The sequence below is a fragment of the Haematobia irritans genome, chromosome 1, assembly GCF_050003625.1.
Source record: "Haematobia irritans isolate KBUSLIRL chromosome 1, ASM5000362v1, whole genome shotgun sequence".
In the NCBI taxonomy this organism is placed as follows: domain Eukaryota; kingdom Metazoa; phylum Arthropoda; class Insecta; order Diptera; family Muscidae; genus Haematobia; species Haematobia irritans.
The window spans coordinates 273,905,488-273,930,799 of NC_134397.1; the positions used below are offsets into that span (position 1 = coordinate 273,905,488).

Consider the following 25,312-nt stretch of genomic DNA (forward strand, 5'->3'; position numbering starts at 1 on the left):
TTAGCTCAATAATATGTTAGGTTAGGTTAGCTTTAATGCAGGATTCATGTTGGCCAACTTACACCTAAGCCAGTATTCGGCTTCATTTATTTCAGGAACACTGTGTATCTCGCATTGTCTCTATTGGCTTAGCGTTCTCTAATTTCACTTCACAAAGTGATCTAGCTCTTATCGCCAATTCATTTACCTTTACGTCTGCTATTGCCTTCTGACAATCTGCGTAAATGTTCACTATTTTGTGGCCTTCTGTTATTTCCGAGACATTTAAAACATTCCCTTGTGGCATATACTTCTACCTGCCGGATTGTGCTGTGATCCGGTAATTGAAATATCATATCGTTTTCTGGTCCTCCACATATTCGCACACTCACGTCCTCTCATCCGCTCATGTCCGCTCCATCGGTATAGCAGTTATTTCCCTCTGGTATCTTTCCTGGGGTCCCTTTATCTCAATAACCTTCTTTTTATAGTCGAATCCGAATAGCATTTAACATTATGGTGCTTTAATACGGTCGAAACTGGAATTGAACCCATGGCTGTTAAACCCCTATTATTTTCTAAACTTTTCAAGATATGACCACCAAACACAATGCCTCAAAGGATTCGTTAATTATTTAAAACATTTTAATGTAAACTACATCTGACTACAATTTTTCTAATTCACGAAAAAATCGAAAATGCTGGGTAGGTGCCTCCATACGACAACGATTCATGACCAAGTGAAAATCCACAGTGATTTCTAGGCATAATCCAGACATCATATGTTTCAATTGTAAACCATAACGAATCCATTTTTGTTGATATTTTCCATTGCATTTCATCAACGACAGTCTGCCATTGCGAGGGAGAGTCAAACAAAAGCCCTTATCCGATTTCAACAGTAATGATGATTTCAGTAAATACCACTGGGTAATATCGCCTATAAAACATGAAACCATAGACAATGTCGAATCCTTCTCCTCAATAAGATCATGGTGTAGACATTGTTCGGGTATTGTGGAAGTACTGGAGAGCAAACCATATGCAGTGAAGTTATTTGCTAATCTGTTACGAGGGGGAGAAGAAGTAAATTTAATTATTTATTCCAATTTATTTCAAAATCTCACCTTAGTTCTGGAAAAACATTGTCCAAATACCAATCAAATGTATGACAATTTAGGGATTCCTTAAACTGATTGATTTCTGTACGAGATATATTAAGAGAAATATGATGTGCTTCCGGTTTACGATTGTAAAAATTATATTTGTAATGATCCAACCAGGTTTCCGCTATAATTTTAGAATTTCTGCGAAGAAAGAATATAAGGTAAATAAGGTTAACAACACGATGAGAAGGAATATGATCACCCCTGGGGTGAAATTGAAACTTAGACAACCCATAGTTAAGTCTAATGGACATTTTATTAAAAAAATGTATTAAACTTAAAACTGAACTTATTCATAAATCTGCATGCCTGATAAGCTCGTTTGAAAATTTTAATAATATGTAAGCGAATAATAATTCTACAATTAATAACAAAAATTTAGCTGTTAGTCATTTCAGGATTTTCCAAATTTGAAGTACCTCGGTTCAGGATTTCAAAAGAGTGGAAATAAAGTTAGAAACGGTATCCATCGTGGAGCAATGACCGGTGTTCATATTCAAAACACGTCATCGTGAATTTGAAGTTGGAGTGAAATCAGAATTTTGGTAGCTCGGATATGGCTACTCCGAAATATTCTTGGGATATTTTTTAGGAGTATATTGTTCGTTTTATTAAGGTGTAGTTTCCTTTGAGTGGAGGGTAAATACATAGGATATTGAGATCGATCCAAAATGATATAACTCATGTGGATACAAATAAAGTTTTTGAGTCAGAGAAGTAGAAAACGAGTGTTTTATGTCGGTTGGGTTTTTTGGCTAAATATTTGGACAAAACTGCGCGTTTGTAAACAGAAATTTGCGAGTATCGGTGTGTTTTTCTCTTGGTGAGTTCCCATTTTTCTCCAACGAAAATCCCAGTGATTATACGCGAAACACCCAATGCTTTGGGAAACAGAACACCCGCCTTGCACACACAGGGTCTTGGGTTCAAACCCAGTCTCGACCCCATACACCAAAAAGTAAACAAGGTTATGTTAGGTATAGTGGCAGCCCGATATTTCAGGCTCACTTAGACTATTCAGTCCATTGTGATACCACAGAGGTGAACTTCTCTCTTGAGTGCTGCCCGATTTTATGTTAAGCTCAATGACAAGGGACCTCCGTTTTATAGCCGAGTCCGAACGGCGCACAGTGGGGCAAAATCGCAAAAAATGGAGATTAATTAAACTACTTATCCGATTTTAAAAATTCTTTCACTATTAAAACGCTACGTTATCAGTGAGTGACATAGGCTACACATCTTTTGGAAAAGTGGCGGTGCCACTCCCACTATTAAAAATAGCTCTAGCGGCCATAGTAACGGACCGACTGTCATGAAACTTTTCCAATGTTGTACTGTTAATCTGGTAATAATCCTTGGCTATACATGTCCTGCTAATAGACCGTGGCTATACTTGGTTATGATTGGGCGTGGCACCGCCCATTTAAACTTAGAGCGGATATATCTTATGAACTATCAGGGGTATGAATATGAGATTTGGTATATATGTTGATCGTACAGTATGAGTTACATCCAAGGTGAAATAGGGCGGTGCCACGCCCCTTTTTAAAAATGTTATGGCTCAGTTGAATTTTTTGTTTTTTTGGAAAAAATTAATACAATTTTCACATAGTAATTAATTTATTTGTATTATAATAACGTTGACGAAAGGGGTATTGTTGTATCATATGTGTAACTAAATTCGGGACCCAAAGCAGATTTAAATTTGGTTTAAAAATAGCTTGCTCCTTCATATCTACAAAGTAGGAAAAAAGTTTATACATATGTTTTTATATTTATATCGTTTTATATTATAAGACATGTGTTTCTGATCTCCTATTTTAAAATATATGCCCAAAGTCATCAAACTCGAATGCATTGTCCTCCATATAATCATCGTCGTCATCTATTTCACGATTTGTGCCTTCTGGTGCCACGTTCGTCAGAACTGAAGGCGAAACAAGTAGATCTATCACTGATTTTGGAAGTTGGTGGATTTTTTCTTTTTTGGCAATTTTGATTTACCAGATAGGATTGGATCTTAACTAAGTAGGAACCTATTTAATATGTCTCGATGACAATCCTCTCGACTACATTTGCGAGAAAAATGTTCTCTGTAGTTCTTAAAATCTTTGTTTCGGACAATCCAGGAACCCAATTACAAGTTTTACATCATGCGAAAACTTCAGACGTGTTGACGTTTTCGCATTTCAATACACAACACATAACGCACAATAACAAATACTCTTATCATTGTAATACACAGTTGCTAACGATATTAAAAAAAAAAAAAAAACAGTTATAACAAAGAAAACGAAAAAAGCTAAGAAAAGACAAAAACTCGTGTTTTTTGTGGCTCCCAAAAAAAGTTAACTATATTAGAAGCAAAGATTTCCCCGAAAAAATCTAGACTATTTCCAAAAAAAATAATTTGAATCGCGAATATTTTTTCACTTCCTACTCAAAAAAATACTTTTCCCCGGAAATTTTAGATAAGCGTAAAAGTATAAAAATTATAAAATGTTAATTTAACTTTTCAAAATATTTTTAAAATAAAACACTTAACGTGGAGAAATAAAATAATGGGAATTTATGAAAAATGTGCTGATCCATATTATATTTGTTTATTAAATTCCATATCTAGTATAGCAAGATTTAAAATCTTATAAATGATTATTGTTATGATTAAATCTTTCAAATGAATTATGGTATCGAATTTGCGATAAAATGGATGGAAATTTAATAGAGAAAATATTTTAATTCTTAAAGATTTTTTTAATTTTTTCAAATGAAATGCGAAATACTGAAATAGTATCACACCTGATACTACAAAAGATAATTTCAAAAGCCACTTCTAGAACAAAAAAGAACAAGTTCTTTTTTTTTGACTCTGTATTAATGCTTTTCGATTCTGTTAAATTCTTGTAAATAATTATTTCTCTCTTACCTCAAATAAATTTGCTGTGCATCGTTATCGGGAAATTTGAAAATATGCTCTTTGCGAAAAATATGGCCTACTCTGCTGCAAGGATCAATACGAATCTCTCCGCCACATAACCATAGCTTCAATGAGAATTCCAAGGATTCACCGCCCCAAATCTGAAGTGACCATTAAAGAAAATTTAAACCAACCACAAAAATAAAAGAAAAAAACATCAAAAGAAAATTATGAAAATTAAACAAATACCAAAAAGCAAATGAAAACAAAATATAAGATAAATATTTTACAAACAAATAAGTGAGCACACACACACTCAGTGACACAAGTCAATCCTGCCATGCATTCATTCACAGCAAAAAAGAAAAATTCTTGATGTGGCTTTTTAAATTAAGTTTTGCTATAACAAATATCTTTGCCGAGTTCCATTTGCCTCTGCAAAAAGGAAAGGAAAAAGAAAAATGATAGCTCAAAACGAGTCCTGCCTCGAAAATAACCCAAACTAAAGTTAAAGTGCAATGTAAACACAAATTCCATCAAACTCAACCAATTCAATAACACTCAAAGCTTCTCCCATTCAATGGCCTAACACACAGTCCACCCAACTGCCTAGCTGACTCCATACTTATCCGACTCCAGCTTACCTGTATACAAAACTTAGTTTCTGATATTGCTATTGGTCTTTGACGGCGGTGTCCTGCAACCATAGACGTGAATTCACATAAACTTTTACCTAGAAACCAAATCGCAATCAGTAACAAAAAAGTTGCCAAAAACCTCAGCTCACTTCGAAAAATATGCCAAACGAAAAACTATTCAAACGTTTAGATAAAAAAAAAATATCCCTAAAACGCAACGGCAAAGGTAGTAGAAAAAGGTATCAAAATATGTGCATATATTCATTCATTGCTACTGCCTATAACTTTCCGGAATTTTCAAATGGAAATGATCATAGACAGTGCATTCTATTGGGATTGATTCGGAGAATTTTCGATAGAATAGTGGGTGTGATTTTTTATAACGCCTACAAACGAAGAGTTCCCCAGTACATTGTGGATTATAAATATAAAGATTTTATAAACAATATTTCGGACCAATGGACCATTCTACTTTCGGCATCAGCTGTGCTTTGTCTACTTTCATTAATTGTGATGTCACTTCTGAATACGGACAACAGGTTATTAGTATGACTTATTACAATTATCTTGGAAACAGCAAAGCGAAGGCCAGACGGACATAAAAAGCTTACTTGGTTTTAAACCTTTTAACCTTCACTGAAGAAGACAAATTTCTCCTTCACTGAAGAAGACAAATTTCTCCTTCATTGAAGAAGACAAATTTCCTTTAACAATTTTTAAGGAAATAAAATTTAAATTAACTGAAATATTGAATCTTAGGATTAAAGATAAAAAAGTTTCACAAATAGACTAATACTTCCGAGAAAAAAATTTGGAAGTTCTTCTAAAAGCACAACTTACAAAAATGTACTCCCAAAAATCTTCTTTATTTTAATTGTTTTAAATAGGATAAAAACAGATTAAGAATTACTAAAATGGTACAAATTATTTAAATGTTTGCCAAAAAAATGCTAAATTCATTCTACAAAAATTGCGAATTTTTGAAAATATTTGATGTTAACCCAGATATGCCGACCGTTCTACATGTAGTACACCTGTTATGTTCAGGTTTCTGCGTTTACAGTGCTTTACGTTTTCTAATCTACTTGTTGGTGTGCTACAGAATATAACGGCCCGTCGGCATGTCTGGGTTAAAAGTTCCAGACAAGCGTTACAATGCAATAAAAAACCATAACAAAATTGTAAAAATTATTTATTTGTCAAAATATCACAAAATTTCTTAATTCACATCCAAATCACTGAATTCGCATCACAACTTAATAAGTTATGCAAATGCAGTGCAACGGCTATTGAAATGGTGGTCAAAAAGTAAAAAAAGCGTCTCAAAAAAATGGTGAAAACGTTCTTTTTAGATCCGGAAGTAGTGGGGCAAAATTGGCGAAGAAGCGATGAATTTAACGTGGGTTTTTCTAGGACGGATGTCCAATGACATAAAAAATTCAAAAAAAAAAAACAAGTAAGTAAAGTAGAAAGTCGGGCGGGGCCGACTATATCATACCCTAAACCACCATTACAGAACTAGTAATCATAAGCATTTGTGGGGTAACATATAGGTCTGGGAGATAAACCGCAGTTGCATATTTAAGAAAATTAAGGAGTACATGTCTATGGGTGCTTTGTGTCAATCTGACTATAGCTCATAGTCAATGTTGCCAGGGAAAATTTTCGGTTTACCCTACAAGGACAAAAAAAGTTCTCTACTTTCCCATACATTCCCAAACATTTTCCCTACTATATTTTTCGTTAAATTTAAAAAAAAAAATTACAAAACAAAAATGGTTCTAAGTACTTTATTATCTTAAAACATGAATTTTTGTGAGAAATTTTTCTATAGAAATAAAATTTTGACAATAAATAAAATTTTGAGAAAAAATTCCACAGAAATAAAATTTTGAGAAAATTTTTTATGGAAATAATAAAGTTTACCACACATTGTTAAAGATCAAGCCTTGCCGGCTTCTAATTTCCTCCTCTAGAGCCACCAAAATGTAAAAATTATTACAAAATGTGTTGAGTGAAAATGTCCTACATTGTGGCCCTACGTCCCTACAAGACGCTAAGTATTAGAAAAACCCTACATATAGGGAAATTCCCCTACTTCTAGCAACACTGGCTGTGTTGGTATTGCACCTACGGAGTTTGTATGCCACTAATATTGAGCCCATTATTAAAAAAGAGAAAATCGTTAAATTAGTGTGGGTAATAAATACAAATTTGTAAAAATCGAGCAATATTCTTATGTAAGAGCTACAAGTACATATAAATACGATCGGCTAGTACATCAAAATTTGAAATTTGAGTAACATTGGTTAATAAATAAGAGTACTATGGCAAAATTTGGGAAAATCGAGCGATGCATATATATGGAACCTATATCTAAATCTGAACCAATTTGCATAATATTTTGCGGGTTTGATTAATACCACAAAAGGTTACATTGTGCAAGATTTGAGTAAGATCAGTTAAGAAATGAGGCCTGTATGGTCAAACATAAGGTTATTAGGGGCGAATTTTTCAAAATCGGGTGATACATATATGGGAGCTATATCTACATCTGAACCGATTTCGATGAAATTTTGCACATATAGTTAGTACTATAGAGGACTGGATCTAGCCAACTTTTAGTAAGATCGGTTAATAAATAAGGGTTCTATGGCCAAATTTGGGAAAATCGGGCTATACATATATATGGGAGCTATATCTAAATCTGAACCGATTTCGATGATTTTTTGCACATATAGTAAGTGCTATAGAAGACTACATTTAGCCAAATTTGGGTCAGATCGGTTAATAAATAAGGGTTCTATGGCCAAATTTAGAAAATTCGGGCGGTACATATATATGGGAGCTATAGCTAAATATGAACCGATTTCGATGATTTTTTGTACATATAGTTAGTGCTATAGAAGATTATATTTAGCCAACTTTGAGTAAGATCGGTTGATAAATAAAGGTTTTGTGACCAAATTTGGGAAAATCGGGCGATACATATATATGAGAGCTATATATAAATCTGAACCGATTTGGATGAAATTTTGCAGACTTGAAGGGCGATGGAAAATATTACCTTTTGCCAAATTTGGTGACGATGCGTTTGAAAAAAAGCGCTACGTGACCCCATTTGTCGAAATCGGGCGATACATATATATGGGAGCTATATCTAAATTTCATCCGATTTCTTCCAAATTCAACAGCGTTCGTCATTGTGCCCAAAAAACTCGCTGTACTAAATTTCATCAAAATCGGTTAATAATTTCGACCGGAATCCTGTGAACAACAAATACATGGACGGACGGACACCAAGCGCTAGATCGACTCAGGAGGTGATTCTGAGTCGATCGGTATATATTTTATGGGGCCTAAAATCAATATTTCTGGTAGGCACATTTTTTGGCCGATCAAACTTATTATACCCTGACCACTATGTGGTTTAGGGTATAAAAATGTTTAGTGCATACCAAAGGTTAAGTTACATACCATGCATTAATGCGTCCGTTGATTGAAGAGTTGAATCTTCTCTTTGAAAGCAATAGTTTTGTTAGAGTGCTTCAAACTGAAAACTATCAACCCTTCCAACAACCCACGGAATAACGCATGATATATAACTTAACCTTAAAACTTGTCAGAAACGTTTGCCTCAAATATTTTAAAAGATTCCCAAGTTTTCTAGATGGGATTTGGAATTTTTCGACAAAATTTGAATAATTTGTACCATTTTATTAATTATTACTCTGTTTCGAACTTATTTGAAAGAAAAAAGTTAAAATTACCCTTTAACAATATGAAAAAAGCTAGTTATAAAAAAATATTATTAAAATAACTTCCTGTGTAGTTAAAATAAAGAACATGTTTGGGGGGATATTTTTGGAAGTGCTTTTAAAGTCGTGCCTTTAGAAGAACTACCAATTTTTTTTGCTGGGTAGGTTATTCTGCATCTTTGGTTTAAAGTTTTTTTTTAATTAAGAAAACTTTTTTCACTTGTAAGTATCTGTAATAATTTCGCACAAATATAATGAAAATTCGACGAATGGGATCCGTATCCCAATTTTAATATTACAGAGCCTAAATCTAAAGGTAGATAGCTTCCTAAAAATTCTCTTATTTTAAAGAAGTCATCTTTGGCTCGGAATCTATAGCAAAATCCTTATGGAAAATTCACAATATTTGGATTTAAGAAAAATTTTTTTGACGGTAAGTTCTATATAATTAAAATTTGGATGCAGATTTGATTTATGAAATCTTCAATTTCATTTTTGCCATAGAGAAACAAAACTATTCACGAGCAAAATTTTCAGTTTATAAATCCAAATCATAATGGACACTTCCAAGTCATATGTATGTATTAAGTTAATTTAAAGATTAATTCTTTACTTCAAAAAGGCTTTTCTTGACATTTAGCAAAACTGGCCTTACATCAAAGACATGCTCACACACACTCACGACGAAGAAACCTTATTCACGCACAATCACCAACGATATTTTTGTACTCACGCACGAAAATCTTTTAAATGTCGTGACTCACGAGAAACCTTGTGACTCACGAATAATTTTATGATTAATTTACCTATAGAACCTGACTGAAAATATGGGTATTATTAAAATCGAGAGTAGAGGTGTGCACGTGAGTAATAGTTTACTCACGCTCACGCACACTCACGACTGAAAAATCATACTCATGCACGATAATTTGTACCCACGAAAAGAAAATTTGTACCCACGCACGAAAACGTCGTGACTCACGAAAAATACCGTGACTCACGAATAATTTTACGATTAATTTACCTTACCGAAGTGTCTGAAAACATGAGCAATATTAAAATCGAGAGTGTTATTAGACTCTTAACATCCCAGGTGTCACTAAAATTGTAATTGAATTTAACTCTTAAGCGTTTTATGTTGGTGAGCAGGAATATTTTCGTGAGTGTAATTCTTTACTCACGCACACTCACGATGATATTATTTTCGTGACTCACGTTTGTTTGGTTTGTTAATCACGCTCACACACACTCACGCTGTTGTCATGAGCGTGACTCACACACGAATCACGAACATTTCCGTGAGTCACGACAATTTCGTGTCACGTGCACACCTCTAATCGAGAGCGTTATAAAACTCTTAACACTAAAATTATAATTGAATTCAACTCGTAAGCATTTTATGTTCGTGAGCGTGTTTTTCCGAAATTCGTTACTCACTCGTTACTCACGCACACTCACGAAGATATTATTGTCGTGACTCATGCTCACGCACGATATTTGGTTGGTTAATCACGTTCACGCACGCCCACGCAGTGTAACTCACGCGTGAGTCACGAAAATTTCCATGAGTCACGACAATTTCGTGTCACGGGCATACCTCTAATTTCGATTCCACCATCTACCACGTCAACGCAAGGTTACGGCCAACAAAGTCAAGCCACTACCAAATAGAAAAACCTCCGGTATAGCTGAATTAGTGTATGCCGATGTTAACCTTTGATATCACGTTAAGAAAAAATCTAAATATTCGAATAAATTGAAATATGTTTCCTAAAATTAAGTACACAGAACTAAAATTTAAAAGATAATTGTGTCCTTAAAGTATTCTTACTTCAATTCTCCGCTTCTTTTGCTCGGAATCTATACCAATATCATTAGTGTAACGATAAAATCTTTTGATCGGATGTACTTTTTTTAATGTAGAAGCTAAGATGAATACAGTTAATGCAGCCTTTGGAAAACTTAAGCCAATTTGAGAAATCTCAGAGTCCAATGTCCTGCTATATAGATGTACGTCGTGAAAAGATACTAACGGTGTCATGAAACAGATTGCAAAATTTTATCAATCACTGCCTCCGTCTACGTATATCTTGGACATGCCTTAAAAACGTAAATAGGATGGACGTTGGATCTGAAATCAGGCATCGAAAAACGTCGATGCCCGAAGAGCTAAAACCTATATACTTTTAATTGAATCAATCAAAAAATTTATTGAAACGTGAGGTGAAGTTGAACTAAATAACTGATTCTAAAATATAAAATTAATTAAGTTTTCTTATCAAAATTAAACTTAGTTTAGTTAAAAACTTTTAACTAAATCAAAAAATATGCAAAACAAGAATATACATCACTAAGTTCGGACGGGCCGAATCTTAAATACCCACCACCATGAACCAAATATTAGGGTTTCCTTTGAAATTTCAGGAGGGCTTGAGGACTTGAGGACACTTCCCGAAGATAAATTTAAAGATTTCACCTATGAGGACTATATCATATTCTGGATTTATAAGAACCATTTTTGTTTGAGCTTTAGAGGAATCATTAACATCTCTTGTAAGTGTGCAAAAAAATTATAAAATAACGTCTTGATTTGAAATCTTAAATCTGTAGAAGTAAAATCTGGAAATTTTACATTAAGTTTCAAGCAATTTTCATGATCAGTACGCCTTCTACACCCTCAAGAAGTGAAGTCGGCCTATATGGAGGCATTACCAAATGGACCGATAAAAACTTAATCCGATACACGCTTTTGTGAGCCAGAATATTTACAATTTCAGGCAAATCAGATAAAAACTACGGTTTCTAGAAACCCAAGGAGTTAAATTGGGAGATCGTTTTTATGGGGGCTATACTAAAATATGGACCAATACTCACCGTTTTCTGCACACCTCTTTATGACCCGAAAATACCTCTACATTTCCAATTTCAGGCAAATAGGATAAAAACTTCGGATTCTAGAAGCCCAAGAAATAAAATCGGGAAATCGGTCTATATGGGGGCTGTACCAAAATATGGACCGATACTCACCATTTTCGGCACACCTTTTTATGGTCCCAAAATACCTCTAGATTTCCAATTTCAGACAAGTTGGATAAGAACTACGGTTTCTATAAGCCCAAGACCCCAAATCGGGAGGTCGTTTTATATGGGGACCATACCAAAACATGGACCGATACTCACAATTTTTGGCACACGTATTTGTGGTCCTACAATACCTCTAGATTTCCAATTTCAGGTAAATTGAATAAAAGCTGCGGTTTCTATAAGCCCAAGAAGTAAAATCGGGAGATCGGTCTATATGGGGGCTATACCAAAATATGGACCGATACTCACCATTTATGGCACACCTCTTTATGGTCATAAAATACCTCTAGATTTCAAATTTCAGGCAAATTGGATAAAAACTACGATTTCTATAAGCCCAAGACCCCAAATCGGGAGGTCGGTTTATATGGGGACTATATCAAAACCTGGACCGATATAGCCCATCTTCGAACTTGACCAGCCTGCATACAAAAGACGAGTTTGTGCAGACAGACGGACATCGTTATATCGTCTTAGAATTTCTCCCTAATCAAGAATATATATACTTTATATAGTCGGAAATCGATATTTCGATGTGTTACAAACGGAATGACAAACTTATTATACCCCCGTCACCATTCTATGGTGGTGGGTATAAAAAGTGCTGATTAAATCAATTAATTTTTAACCAAATATATTTTTATATTTATCCAGTAATCCTTCGAGTTACGTCGCCTCGGGTTACGTTGTTTCGTCAAATTTTTTGTATCATCCAACTTTGATTTACGTCGTCATTCGATTTAAGTCGTCGATTTTTTTGCCAACTTTATCAGAAATGTCTTCTATAAGTGAAATAAGAACCATCATGAGACATCGAAACATTTATTTCTGAAATTCTTACCGAAACTCCGACAAAATTCTGATTGATATTCCATATATAACGCAATTGTCGAAGTGGCGATGTTATTTTATATGCACACTGAAAAAAAGCACGCCCGGTTCCAAAGATTTTGTCTTTACTTTAAAAATTTTGGTATTAATTCCTAGCCAAAGAAGCGGAGAATACAAGTAAGGATACTTTTAAGACACAATTCTCTTTTAAATTTGGGTTTTGTGTACTTGCTTCTAGGAATTTTTCGTTTTTTTCAGCTTTTTTTCAGCTTTTTTTCTTCATATGCTATCAAAGTCCTTTAAAACCAAATTAAAGACAACTTTATTTTCCAAATTCAGACTCGACTTCCAGTAGAAATTATGCTATGATTCAAGTAAAAAACGTCTTTAAAATAAAGCTTTGAAAAACATGTCCTATATTTGAACGATCTTTTGCTTTGTAGTCAAGATGCAAAAAAAACAACAAAATTAAAGACAATTTTATTAATTTTGAAGCATTTTTCTGAATTATTAAAGTCAAGTTGACCTTAACACAATTTTTTTTTTCTTTCATGTTATGGACAATTAATTATAAGGACAATACGACATCATTGAAAACTTTATCGACGTTTGGACAAGGAAAAACACTTTGCATTCATATTTTAAAGACATGAAATCTTTGACCTCACGACAATATTTTTTCAGTGCATACAATGTAACGGTTTTTCATTTGTTTATGAACTTATTTTTTTTTTCGGATTACGTCATCAAATTTCGGAACCAACCACGACGTAAATCGAGGGATTACTGTGTAGTTAATTCCGTGATGGGTACTTTGTATGCTTAAATTCAATTGAAAACTTTGCACCGATTATTTTCGTGAATGAATCAGAAAAAATTGTTATCCTTTGCAATGCATCGTATTTATAGACATTTCAACATCAATATAGAAAACATACAAAAACAGCAACGCACCAATACAAACTCACGTACACGCATACAATTATACTCACGGACAAAGTTCGGTTTGTTTACAAAACATTTACCAACCTTCAGACGAGTGTTAAAAGCTTTCAATTTAAAAAACCAATTTCGTGAAATCAAAAATACGCCGCCAGCAAAGGTAGGAGATCTGAAATGAAACAGTCCACAAAATAATGGGTGAGAATCAAAGGAAACAAGGAAGTGACCATGCCAAAAAAAACAACAACAAAATATCCACAGTGGGAATATGATGAATGTATTAGTTCAGCGTTGGTCGCGGTATAATCATTCTTAATTCAAAGAACTTTAGATCTTTCAATATTATTATTTCTTTTTTTTTTGGTAGAAAAATATTAAATTGAAGTCAGTAGGATGATTCAGAAATGTATTGATCCGAGGACTAAATGTGGGGTTTTTATGTCATACTTAACTATAGCGAAGTTTATTTTTATTTATAAAAAAATCTCTTGAAATTTCTTCGCAAATCAATATCTTAAATTGTCATCAGTACCAGGTAGCCACAAATTTCATGGTAGCGGATATTCACAACATTCAACGAACCAAATATTTGAATTATGAACGTGGCTACAAATATCTGCATATTTCTAAGCAAAGGCATTGAATTGGAAATAACTAAGTCCCATTGCCTGAATGGAGAGGACAACGTATCATTGGGATATACATACACTCAACTATTCTCCAACTCCTCCCTCTCACCCCTCAACCAGTCGCATACTCACAATCTTCTTGCAACAGAACCACTCACCTGAAAGTTGTAAAAGGATTTAAAATGTTATCTCTCGGAATCCAATGGAAATGTAAATTCCAATCAAAGCCACCTTTTATAGATGCCTCGGTAGTTTTGTATTCGCCCGTTGCCACACTGATGTTGTCCAGCAGTGGACTAACTGCCACTTTGCCACTTGGCGAAGACAACATGATGGCGTGCAATAGAGATTCCAACCATTGTTGATTCACTTCACAGTGACTGTCCATAAACATCAAATAGTTGCCTCGCGCCATTAGGGCACCCATGTTGCGAGATTTGATTAGACCCCAACGTTGGTGATTGCGTTGCATTCTCAGTAGGGTGTGGTTATTGAATGGTGGACACATGAGTTCTCTGAGCGTTTTAAATATGAATTCTGTAAAAATGAATAACAAATGCACGAGTGAGGAGCAAGCATGAATAAATCATGGAATTTTTAAATACAATATTCTTTGAGTTTACAACCAAAGGATTAAATGTCCATTGGTTTGTGACAAAATTTCAAAGATATGTTAAAGAAGACGAAAATTTAAATTGGATTTCCAAAGTTTGTTTTATTTCATTAATCTCAGAAAATCTTGATTAATTAAATGGCTATTTTGTAAATTTCATTCTTACCATCTGTACTGTAGTCATCAATTATGATAATCTCCTGAAGTAATTGGGATGGTGTTCGTCGATAGATTGAGACTATTGTTGCTAACAAGGTCGTAAGAGATTCATTGTGATAGGTGATGATTATTGATACTCTTATATCTTGTTGGTTTAATAAGCTAAAGTCGCGTCGACATCTAGAAGAGTACACAAAAGAAAAAGAATCTATAAATTTTTAAGGTTTTTTATGAATTTAAAATATATTTGCAGGGGGTCAAACAACATAAAATATTTGATCACATCTCCATTAAAACAAGATTGTATTCTTACTCAAGCCAACAATTAAAAAGCAAAAACAAAACGATAATCTAAAGCTGTATGCTCCTGAAATTCACTTAGGCCCCTACGAGAAATTGGTGCAAATTGCCACGGACGGACCTATCACAGAACCGGTACCTGTGCTCCAGCTAGTTGCAATTTTTAAATAGTCGTAATTTATTTATTTTGTAAATAGTTGTTTTTTTTTTGAGTACTCGCTTGATATTAAAATCTCAAGCATTTTCATATTTAGTGAAATAAAATCACAACCTATAGTTCGACAATTTTTATACCCAGCGCCACACTGTGGAACAGGGTATTATAAGTTAGTGCATATGTTTGTAATACCCAGAAGGAGACGAGATAGACACATGGTGTCTTTGGCATTAATGCTCAGAGTGGTTCCCCGAGTCGATATAACCATGTCCGTCTGTCCGTCCGTCCGTCTGTCTGTGAACACATTTTTGTGATCAAAGTCTATGTCGCAATTTAAGTCCGATCGCCTTCAAATTTGGCACATGTTCCTAATTTGGGTCAGAATAGAACCCTATTGATTTTGGAAGAAATCGGTTCAGATTTAGATATAGCTCCCATATATATCTTTCGCCCGATATGCACTAATATGGACCCAGCAGCCAGAGTTTTGTACCGATTTGTGTAACATTTTGTACAAACATAACACTTAGCCGTATAGTCAAGTGTGCAAAATTTGACTGAAATCGGTTCAGAGTTAGATATAGCTCCCATATATATCTTTCGACCGATATAGACTAATATGGTCCTAAAAGCCAAAGTTTTGGCCCAATTGTGTTGAAATTTTGCACAGGGAGTAGATTTAGCATTGTAGCTATGCGTGCCAAATTTGGTTGAAATCGATTCAGATTTAGATATAGCTCCCATATATATCTTTTGCCCGATAAGCACTTATATGGACCCAGAAGCCAGAGTTTTATCCCGATTAGCTTGAAATTTTGCACAAGGAGTACAATTGGTAGTATAGTCATGTGTGTCATGTTGAAATGGGTTCAGATTTAGATATAGCTTCCATATATATTTTTCGCCCGATATCGACTTATATGGCCCCAGAAGCCAGAGTTTTGGCCCAATTTGATTGAAATTTTGCACTAGGAGTACAATTAGTAATATAGTCGTGTGTGCCAAATTTGATTGAAATCGGTTTAGATTTAGATATTGTTTCCTATATATATTTTTTCTGTTTTCGACAAAAATGGTCAAAATACCAACATTTTCCTTGTTAAATCGCCACTGCTTAGTCGAAAATTTGTAAAAATGATTCTAATTTTCCTATACTTCTAATATATATATATATATATATATATATATATATATATATATATATATATATATATATATATATATATATATATATATATATATATATATATATATATATATATATATATATATATATATATATATATATATATATATATATATATATATATATATATATATATATATATATATATATATATATATATATATATATATATATATATATATATATATATATAATATATATATAATATATATATATATATATATATATATATATATATATATATATATATATATATATATATATATATATATATATATATATATATATATATATATATATATATATATATATATATATATATATATATATATATATATATATATATATATATATATATATATATATATATATATATATATATATATATATATATATATATATATATATATATATATATATATATATATATATATATATATATATATATATATATATATATATATATATATATATATATATATATATATATATATTATATATATCGAGCGATAAATCATAAATTTTTTTGATTTATTTGATTTTTTTACCAAAATGTTCCACCTAGTGCATTAGCCAACTTAAATTTTGAGTCTACAAATTTTGTAAAAGTCTATCAAATTCTGTCCAAATCGAGTGATATTTAAATGTATGTATTTGGGACAAACCTTTATATATAGCACCCAACACATTTCACGGTTGTGATATGGTATCGAAAATTTAGATCTACAAAGTGGTGCAGGGTATAATATAGTCGGCCCCGCCCGACTTTAGACTTTCCTTACTTGTTTTTTTCATTTCGGGTTCGATTGGAAGGCCCAAATTGAAACGGATTTCTAAGAGTTTGTCCGAGACTGGTTCCCCTGTCTATGGGGTGCTCCTGCTAAATTGTCTTACGACGTGTCCTTTGGGATGAGTCCAATACGCGTCCTAAAATGTAAATTTACCCTGTCAATGACAAACTCATGTTAAAGTGACCGATCCCTTCCATACCAGAGATGGTCTGTATCAAACTTTTTTAGGTTTGCGACTGTCGCAAAGTTGTAAACGTCGTAAAAGTCACATACGCGTCGTAAATGTAGAAAAAGTAACAAAAGTCGCAAACTCAAAATACTTTAGTCGCGTCAGCTAACTAGGCATCGAATTCGATGATAACCAAGACGATGGTATGCGCGAAGAAGTTTCAATTCATAGGAATGTTCACAATTTTCGGTTTTAGTCCCCACATTTTCCCTATTGGCTTTTGCACGAGTACAGGGTAACCGTGGATTTTCTCGTCCTTTCTTAGGTTAGGTTAGGTGACAGCCCGATGTATCAGGCTCACTTAGACTGTTCAGTCCATTGTGATACCACATTGGTGAACTTCTCTCTTATCACTGAGTGCTGCCCGATTCCATGTTAAGCTCAATGACAAGGGACCTCTTTTTTATAGCCGAGTCCGAACGGCGTTCCACATTGCAGTGAAGCCACTTAGAGAAGCTTTAAACCCTCAGAAATGTCACCAGCATTACTGAGGTATTTTCTTAGCTTTAAGTTCAGTCTCCTGTCCAATATAACCCCAATGTATTTTGCACACTCACCAACAGGAATTTCGATACCATCTAAGAAAATAGGCTTGACCATGGGAAAACTTTTGATACAATAAATTGTATTTCGGGGGGTCGTAGGGTGCACGGAAAAAAGTTTTGGTGTTCTGAAATTGTCTTCGAATATGCTACCAATCTGGGGAGTGACAGCATCAACTTTTTTTCCTTTAGGCCGTGACCCTATCTAGTATTCATTATACTTCGCGCCAATAAATATATGGTGTGCGATTTAAGTTTAGATGTCCCATCGGACATTCGCCCTCATAACCAGAGAATGAAACCGACCGATCACCTTGACGGCTAGGCCGATATAAATTTGTCTATTAGGCGGCGGCTACTCATCCATTATGAAATCAATTTGAAGTTATCCGAAAGGTAATAAAATTAGTTGTACAATCAATCATACAATAAAACGCACATTTCATTCAAATTTTCTGAGTTAAATTCTTGCGAAATTATTATAGCAACTTAATACTGATTGAATGTGGGTGGTAGGTTCAAAATTTGTGCAAGAAATACAACAATTAATATATATTTTTCTGCTCTAACTCAATATTTGTGATTAATTGGCGGCTAAATTTGAGTCGAGATGAGACGACATATTCGGCGGCGGCGTCGTCTGGCAAAAAATGATTGGCGGTGGTTGAAATCGGCAGCGCGACTCGGCGGCTCCATTGTCTGATCATAACAGTCTTCTCACGAAGAATGAGCTTTCAGCCAGATTCTAGTTCCCCTGGAATATGTAAGGTAGTTCCTAGCTTTGCTGACTCACCTGCTTTGTTGTTGCCTGGTATGTTTGTGTGGGCAGACACCCATATTAGGTGAATATTGTACTGCTCAGCCACCTCAATAAGAATGTATGTGGAAGGTGTAACATTTTTGTCACAAAAATATTATTTTATCATCAAATATAACATAATATTGCTACAAACATGTTACATGTTCTCCGTGATAAAGTAGTATGATTGGCTTGATGACATTCCTTAAATAAATATTTTTCGAAAAATTCGAGAAATTTTATTTGACGTAAATTTTTTTTTTTCACTTGTTAAAGTTCCTTATTGACTTTAGCGCCACTAGAAATTAAAGAAATTCTTAAAGTCAATAAAAAAGTCTAAAATTGGAGAAATTTTTACTAAAACATAATAAATCCCATGAACTACAATACCGGTAAATTGGCTGTAGTGACCTAGGAGGTCCACGGTTTTTGTGTGTAAGTGTATGAGGCCATCTACGGTATGGCCACATAAAACGATTCCCAAAAGAGAGCCAAAAGTATATTCGGCCGTAAGTTCGGCCAATCTTATGTACCATGCATTGTATGAAAAGTGCTACTAAAGAATTGCTTGGGTTGTGGTAACACTTGCCGATTGCAAGATATATTGCAACCTGTTAACATTGATTTAATCCATATGGAGGCAGATTAAATACATATATAAGCCAAATCAATTCTTGATAGGTTTATAAATAATCGGATGAAATTTGTTTCTCTATGAGAATACAAAAATCAAATTTGGGAATCTGTTTATATGAGGACTATTTATAAAGGGTGATTTGTTAAGAGCTTGATAACTTTTTAAAAAAAAAAAAACGCATAACATTTGCAAAATCTCATCGGTTCTTTATTTGAAATGTTAGATTGGTCCATGACATTTACTTTTTGAAGATAATTTCATTTAAATGTTGACCGCGGCTGCGTCTTAGGTGGTCCATTCGGAAAGTCCAATTTTGGGCAACTTTTTCGAGCATTTCGGCCGGAATAGCCCGAATTTCTTCGGAAATGTTGTCTTCCAAAGCTGGAATAGTTGCTGGCTTATTTCTGTAGACTTTAGACTTGACGTAGCCCCACAATAAATAGTCTAAAGGCGTCAAATCGCATGATCTTGGTGGCCAACTTACCGGTCCATTTCTTGAGATGAATTGTTCTCCGAAGTTTTCCCTCAAAATGGCCATAGAATCGCGAGCTGTGTGGCATGTAGCGCCATCTTGTTGAAACCACATGTCAACCAAGTTCAGTTCTTCCATTTTTGGCAACAAAAAGTTTGTTAGCATCGAACGATAGCGATCGCCATTCACCGTAACGTTGCGTCCAACAGCATCTTTGAAAAAATACGGTCCAATGATTCCACCAGCGTACAAACCACACCAAACAGTGCATTTTTCGGGATGCATGGGCAGTTCTTGAACGGCTTCTGGTTGCTCTTCACTCCAAATGCGGCAATTTTGCTTATTTACGTAGCCATTCAACCAGAAATGAGCCTCATCGCTGAACAAAATTTGCCGATAAAAAAGCGGATTTTCTGCCAACTTTTCTAGGGCCCATTCACTGAAAATTCGACGTTGTGGCTCGTTAGTAAGTCTATTCATGATGAAATGTCAAAGCATACTGAGCATCTTTCTCTTTGACACCATGTCTGAAATCCCACGTGATCTGTCAAATACTAATGCATGAAAATCCTAACCTCAAAAGAATCACCCTTTATATGAATCGATTCGTACATCGCGTAGCAAATTTCAATCAGATCGCATTTGTATGTTACCTGTATGCTCAATATATAATTATGAACCGATATGGTTGGTAGAGGCCGTAAACTAGCACCACGTATCAAATTCCAAACCCATCTTATGAATTTTGCTCCTCTAAGAGCCTCCGGTTCCAAAGATTTTTACTTTACACTAACGTTTTGGTATAGATTCCGAACCAAAGAAGCCGAGAATTCAAGTAAGGATACTTTTAAGACAGTATTCTTTTTTTTATACCCACCACCATAGAATGGTGATGGGGGTATACTAAGTTTGTCATTCCGTGTGTAACACATCGAAATATCGATTTCCGACTATGTAAAGTATATATTTATATTTCTGATCAGGGAGAAATTCTAAGATGATATAAGCATATCCGTCTGTCTGTTGTAATCACGTTCAGCCTTCAGTAATGGCGCTATCGTCCTGAAATTTGGCACAGATTCGTTTTTTGTTTGCAGGCAGGTCATGTTCGAAGATGGACCCCATCGGTCCAAGTTTTGATATAGTCCCCATATAAACCGACTTCCCGATTTGGGGTCTTGGGCTTATAAAAACCGTAGTTTTTATCCAATTTGCCTGACATTGAAAATCTAGAGGTACTTGAGGACCATAAAAAGGTGTGCCGAAAATGGTGCCCATCAGTCCATGTTTTGCTATAGCCTCCATATAGACCGACTTCCCGATTTGGGGTCTTGGGCTTATAAAAACTGTATTTTCTATCCGATTTGCCTGAAATTGATAATCTAGAGGTATTTTGGGACCATAAAGAGGTGTGTCGGAAATGGTCCGTATCGGTCCATGTTTTGGTATAGCCCCCATATAGACCGATCTCCCGATTTTGCTTCGAAAATGGTCCGTATCGGTCCATGTTTTGGTATAGCCGCCATATAGACCGATCTCCCGATGTTAATTCTTGGGCGTCTGTCTAGAGGCTATAGGGTAAGTGCAGCGAATGTGGTATAGGCTGGTAATGTGGTATAGTAGCTTTTTTCTCTATCTAACAACATACGAATAACTAAACCAATATGAATAGATTGTGGCTGTCAGAAAATGAAGCAATCAAAGATCAATTTGATTTTTGCAACTCTTTCTTTGTGCCAGTTGAAAGAATTCACATTTACCCGTGCTCGAAGTTTTTTTTTGTGGTTCTTAATCATTTCGTTTTGTGTGAAGATATATTTTAAATTTATTAATTTTCGGATGTAAATAACTGACGAGTACTAAATAAACATAAAATGTATGCAATTGCGATACACATATTGCATTTATTTTTTTTACAAAAAAATGTATTATTATGGTGTACCACATTACCTGCACATTTTATGAATTCGTGCCTAATGTGTTTTTTAAGAAATTCGCAAATTTATCCGAAATTATGGGTTTCTTATTTTTTGCTCATAGTTGCGTGGATGGCTAACACTAGTAAAATTAATGTGGTAAAATATTAGACTTGTCGAAGAACAACAAAAAATTTGGCTTTCGAAAAACAAATGGGTATACCACATTTGCTGCACTTACCCTATTTTCTAGCCGATTTGCTTGAAATTGAAAATCTAGAGGTATTTTAAGATCACAAATAGGTGTGTCTCAAATGACTTCTAGGACATCTGGAATCCGGTTGACCACAAATAGGTCAGCCGAATATGGCCTCCACATAGACCGATCTCCAGATTTAACTCCTGGGGCTTCTAGAAACCATAATTATTATCCGATTTGCACAAAAATGTAAATATACTGGAATTTTAGACACTCAAAAATCTGTATCGCATTTATTTTTACCGGTCCGTTTGGTAAGGTAAGACATAGATTGGTAAAATATAGACCGATTTAACTTCTTGAGGGTACACCCACAGAAAAAATATTTTCCTCCGGAATGAAATTTTAGACAAACGAAATTCCCCTTTCGTATAAAGTATTTTCGTTTAGAGCAAACTAATCCGAATTTCTGATTGTCTCTAAAATTTTGTGTCAAAAGAAAACTTTGCTTGTCTAAAATTTCGTTCCTCAGAAAAGAAAACACTTCTTTCAGGGTATAACAGGCGCACTGATCATGAGAATTGCTTGAAATTGAAAGTAAAATTTCCAGATTTTAATCATCGTATACATTTAAATAATGTCGGAAAAAATCTACATATTTAAAATTTAAAATCAAGGCGCTGTTTCATCATATACAAGATATATTTATGATTTCTCTAAACCTAAAAAAAAAATTGGTTCTCATAAATCCAGAATCTGATATAGTCTTCATAGGTAGAATCGGGTTGTACTGATTTGCTTGGTAGAAAATTTGTCATCAAACCCCCTAAAATTCTATATATTATCAAGAAACCCGCTACGACGAAGAGTTTTCAAAGTAAACTGCGAGTACTATATTTAATTCATGGTGGTGGGTATTTAAGATTCGGCCCGGCCGAACTTACTGCAGTATATATTTGGTTTTAATTTAAGTTTTTTGTAATTTAAATTTATTAGATTTTTATGTTTTTTCTTCATGTACTATTAAAGTCCTTTAAAAACATGTTACTGACAACTTAAATTTTCAAATTCTGACTCGAGATTAAATACAGATTATGTTTGAAATAAAAAACGTCGTTAAAATAATATATTGAAAATCATATCCTATATTTAAATTCTTTTTTTGCTTTGTTGTCTAGGTACAAAAAGACAACAAATTTCAAGACACTTACGACCATTTTCATGTATCTCCGTTAGGCTTTAACAGTCAGTTAACAGAAAGTAATTTGCAAATAACTTTTCTCCAGTTAACTTTAACTGATTTTTTTTTAAATTAGTTATCTAATGTAGCACTAACGAAGCTTCATGAAAATGGGTGAAATTGTAGAATTTTTCACAATAATTAAATACAAGTTGACCTTAGTCGAACAAAATTTTCTTTCATTTTAAGATACTAATTTCTATGTCGAATCGCCTTTATCAGAAAAATACGCCTTCCATGCTAAAACGCATTCATATATCAGTATATGAGGGTCGATTTGTATGTGGGCTAAACCTAAAAGTGGTACAATATGGACCATTTGCAACATCATCCAACCTACATCAATAGCAAGTTTCAGGTCGATTATTTCAGCAAACGGACGAACGGATATCTCTAGATCGACTCAAAATTTTATCACGACCCACAGTATAGTATTGTATGGGGTCTACGACCAATATTTCGATGTTTTACAGATCCATCCTATAGTGGAGGGTATGTTAATAGACTTATACTATACCTAACCTGATCTAACCTAATACACATATAACACATGACAATTGCCTCTCTAGCAATGATTTTTTCCCTATTAGCCATATTAGGCCATTTTCTCGTTTAGATTTTTCTTCTCTTCCAGTTATATTGTCTACAAAATGGTGGACTTTCTTTCTTTACTTTCTTGTTACATCTAAGCTATTTTTCATCCAAAATAGTTTGCAAGAATTATTTAGATTTTAGTAAATCATCTTAATATGTGCATACTTTTTGCATAACACTTGACTACCATTTATCAAGAGCTTCGTACTGTCTGATCCATCCGGCTGTAGCACGTTCTTGTTGTTATGATTATTTATTTATTTTGTGTGTTTTTTTTTTTAGAAATCACTTGATGTAATTGGCGGCTGTCATACCTGTGATCACGTGTATCTGGTATCTGGCGAAACACCCTACGAATATCAATCACAGTGCTGCGTAAATGTGAAAAGCACAATTCGGACTCTTCTTCTTCATTTATCTAAGGGGTAAACAACACTTATCAGAATTACAACAAATTTCACATTAGATAAAAACAATTAAACAATTCCATTATTTATTCATTATGTCATTTCTAATTACTTCATCAAATAATAAAACGAAACTATAGCAACACAATGCAAAGGCACAGATAGCGACAACTATTCTTCGATTTTTCAGAGAACATTTTTTCATTTCACACTTCGACTTCACATTACTACGCCTGCCACTGGAAAATCACAACTATTCACAAAAAACTTGACGACATTATTAGGAACCCCTCAACAAGAAATATAGCCGGTAAACTAATGTGTGGTTTGGTCATTGCTGCTGTCGTTGTCGTCGTTCATGGCTTTGATATCGAACTGTTTACTTAAGACGTTTGAAATGGATTAGAGTATGTCAAAATGTTAAGCAATTGCATAAATCATATCACCCCCAAAATGTTATTGTTTATTGACTTGGCAAATGCGTGACGAAGGTGACGACTCAGAAACGTTAACGTCTGTGATGCTACCTTCTATATCAGGAATGGAGATTAGAAGACATCCCGGTTATTGGCTACTGACCATAAACCTAAATCCATGCACTTGATAAGGTAATAATGGAAAATTATTTTCATTCAAGTGAGAGAGTACAACAACCCATGCAGACACGAACAACATCACAATGAATCACAACGACCACAATATTTTCTTCGTGTTGACTGCTGCTGACGAACTTAACGCACAGTGTTCCATGAATATTTGAATGTGTTCTCTATGTTTAGCCTAGCACAATTTTTTTTTCTGATCAATTACGAAATTAATTGATCCAATTAATTTTTTTATTTGGAATCTCTTCAATCACGAAAATAATAGTATCAATCACATTTTAAATTGGACATAGAAGAAATAGTTGATTAAACAATTTATTGATTTGGTTTGAAAATTTCAATTAATTTTTTAATTGATTCAATTAAAAATACAATTAAAAATGTAATTGATGTTGATTGAAAACATCAACTAATTTTTCAATAGACTAAATATCTATCCAATTGATTGAAAACATCAATTAATTTTTCAATATTTAGTTCAATTTCTATCCAATTTACAATTAACTTTTTGAAATTGATTGA

General features: G+C 33.9%; 1 protein-coding gene across 1 annotated transcript; it reads right to left on the bottom strand.

Annotated features, from left to right (window-relative positions):
* Positions 1-594: 594 nt before the first annotated feature.
* Positions 595-24,662, bottom strand: LOC142219763 (putative polypeptide N-acetylgalactosaminyltransferase 13). Its single transcript, XM_075288602.1, has 8 exons — positions 24,298-24,662; positions 24,093-24,196; positions 14,724-14,896; positions 14,103-14,481; positions 13,403-13,484; positions 4,072-4,223; positions 1,107-1,286; positions 595-1,044 (listed from the first exon to the last, which is right to left on the bottom strand). The coding sequence occupies exons 1-8, from the start codon at positions 24,388-24,390 to the stop codon at positions 645-647; spliced, it is 1,563 nt and encodes a 520-aa protein (XP_075144717.1). The 5' UTR covers positions 24,391-24,662; the 3' UTR covers positions 595-644.
* Between the last annotated feature and the right edge of the window lie 650 nt (positions 24,663-25,312).

Coding starts and splice junctions, on each gene's coding strand:
- LOC142219763 (XM_075288602.1), bottom strand. CDS start 24,390: ATGAAAAAATGTTCTCTGAAAAATCGAAGAATAGTTGTCGCTATCTGT. Junction 14,482..14,723: donor TGATGACTACAGTACAGATG/GTAAGAATGAAA, acceptor TCATTTTTACAG/AATTCATATTTAAAACGCTC. Junction 4,224..13,402: donor CTTTTAACACTCGTCTGAAG/GTTGGTAAATGT, acceptor TGGTCACTTCAG/ATTTGGGGCGGTGAATCCTT.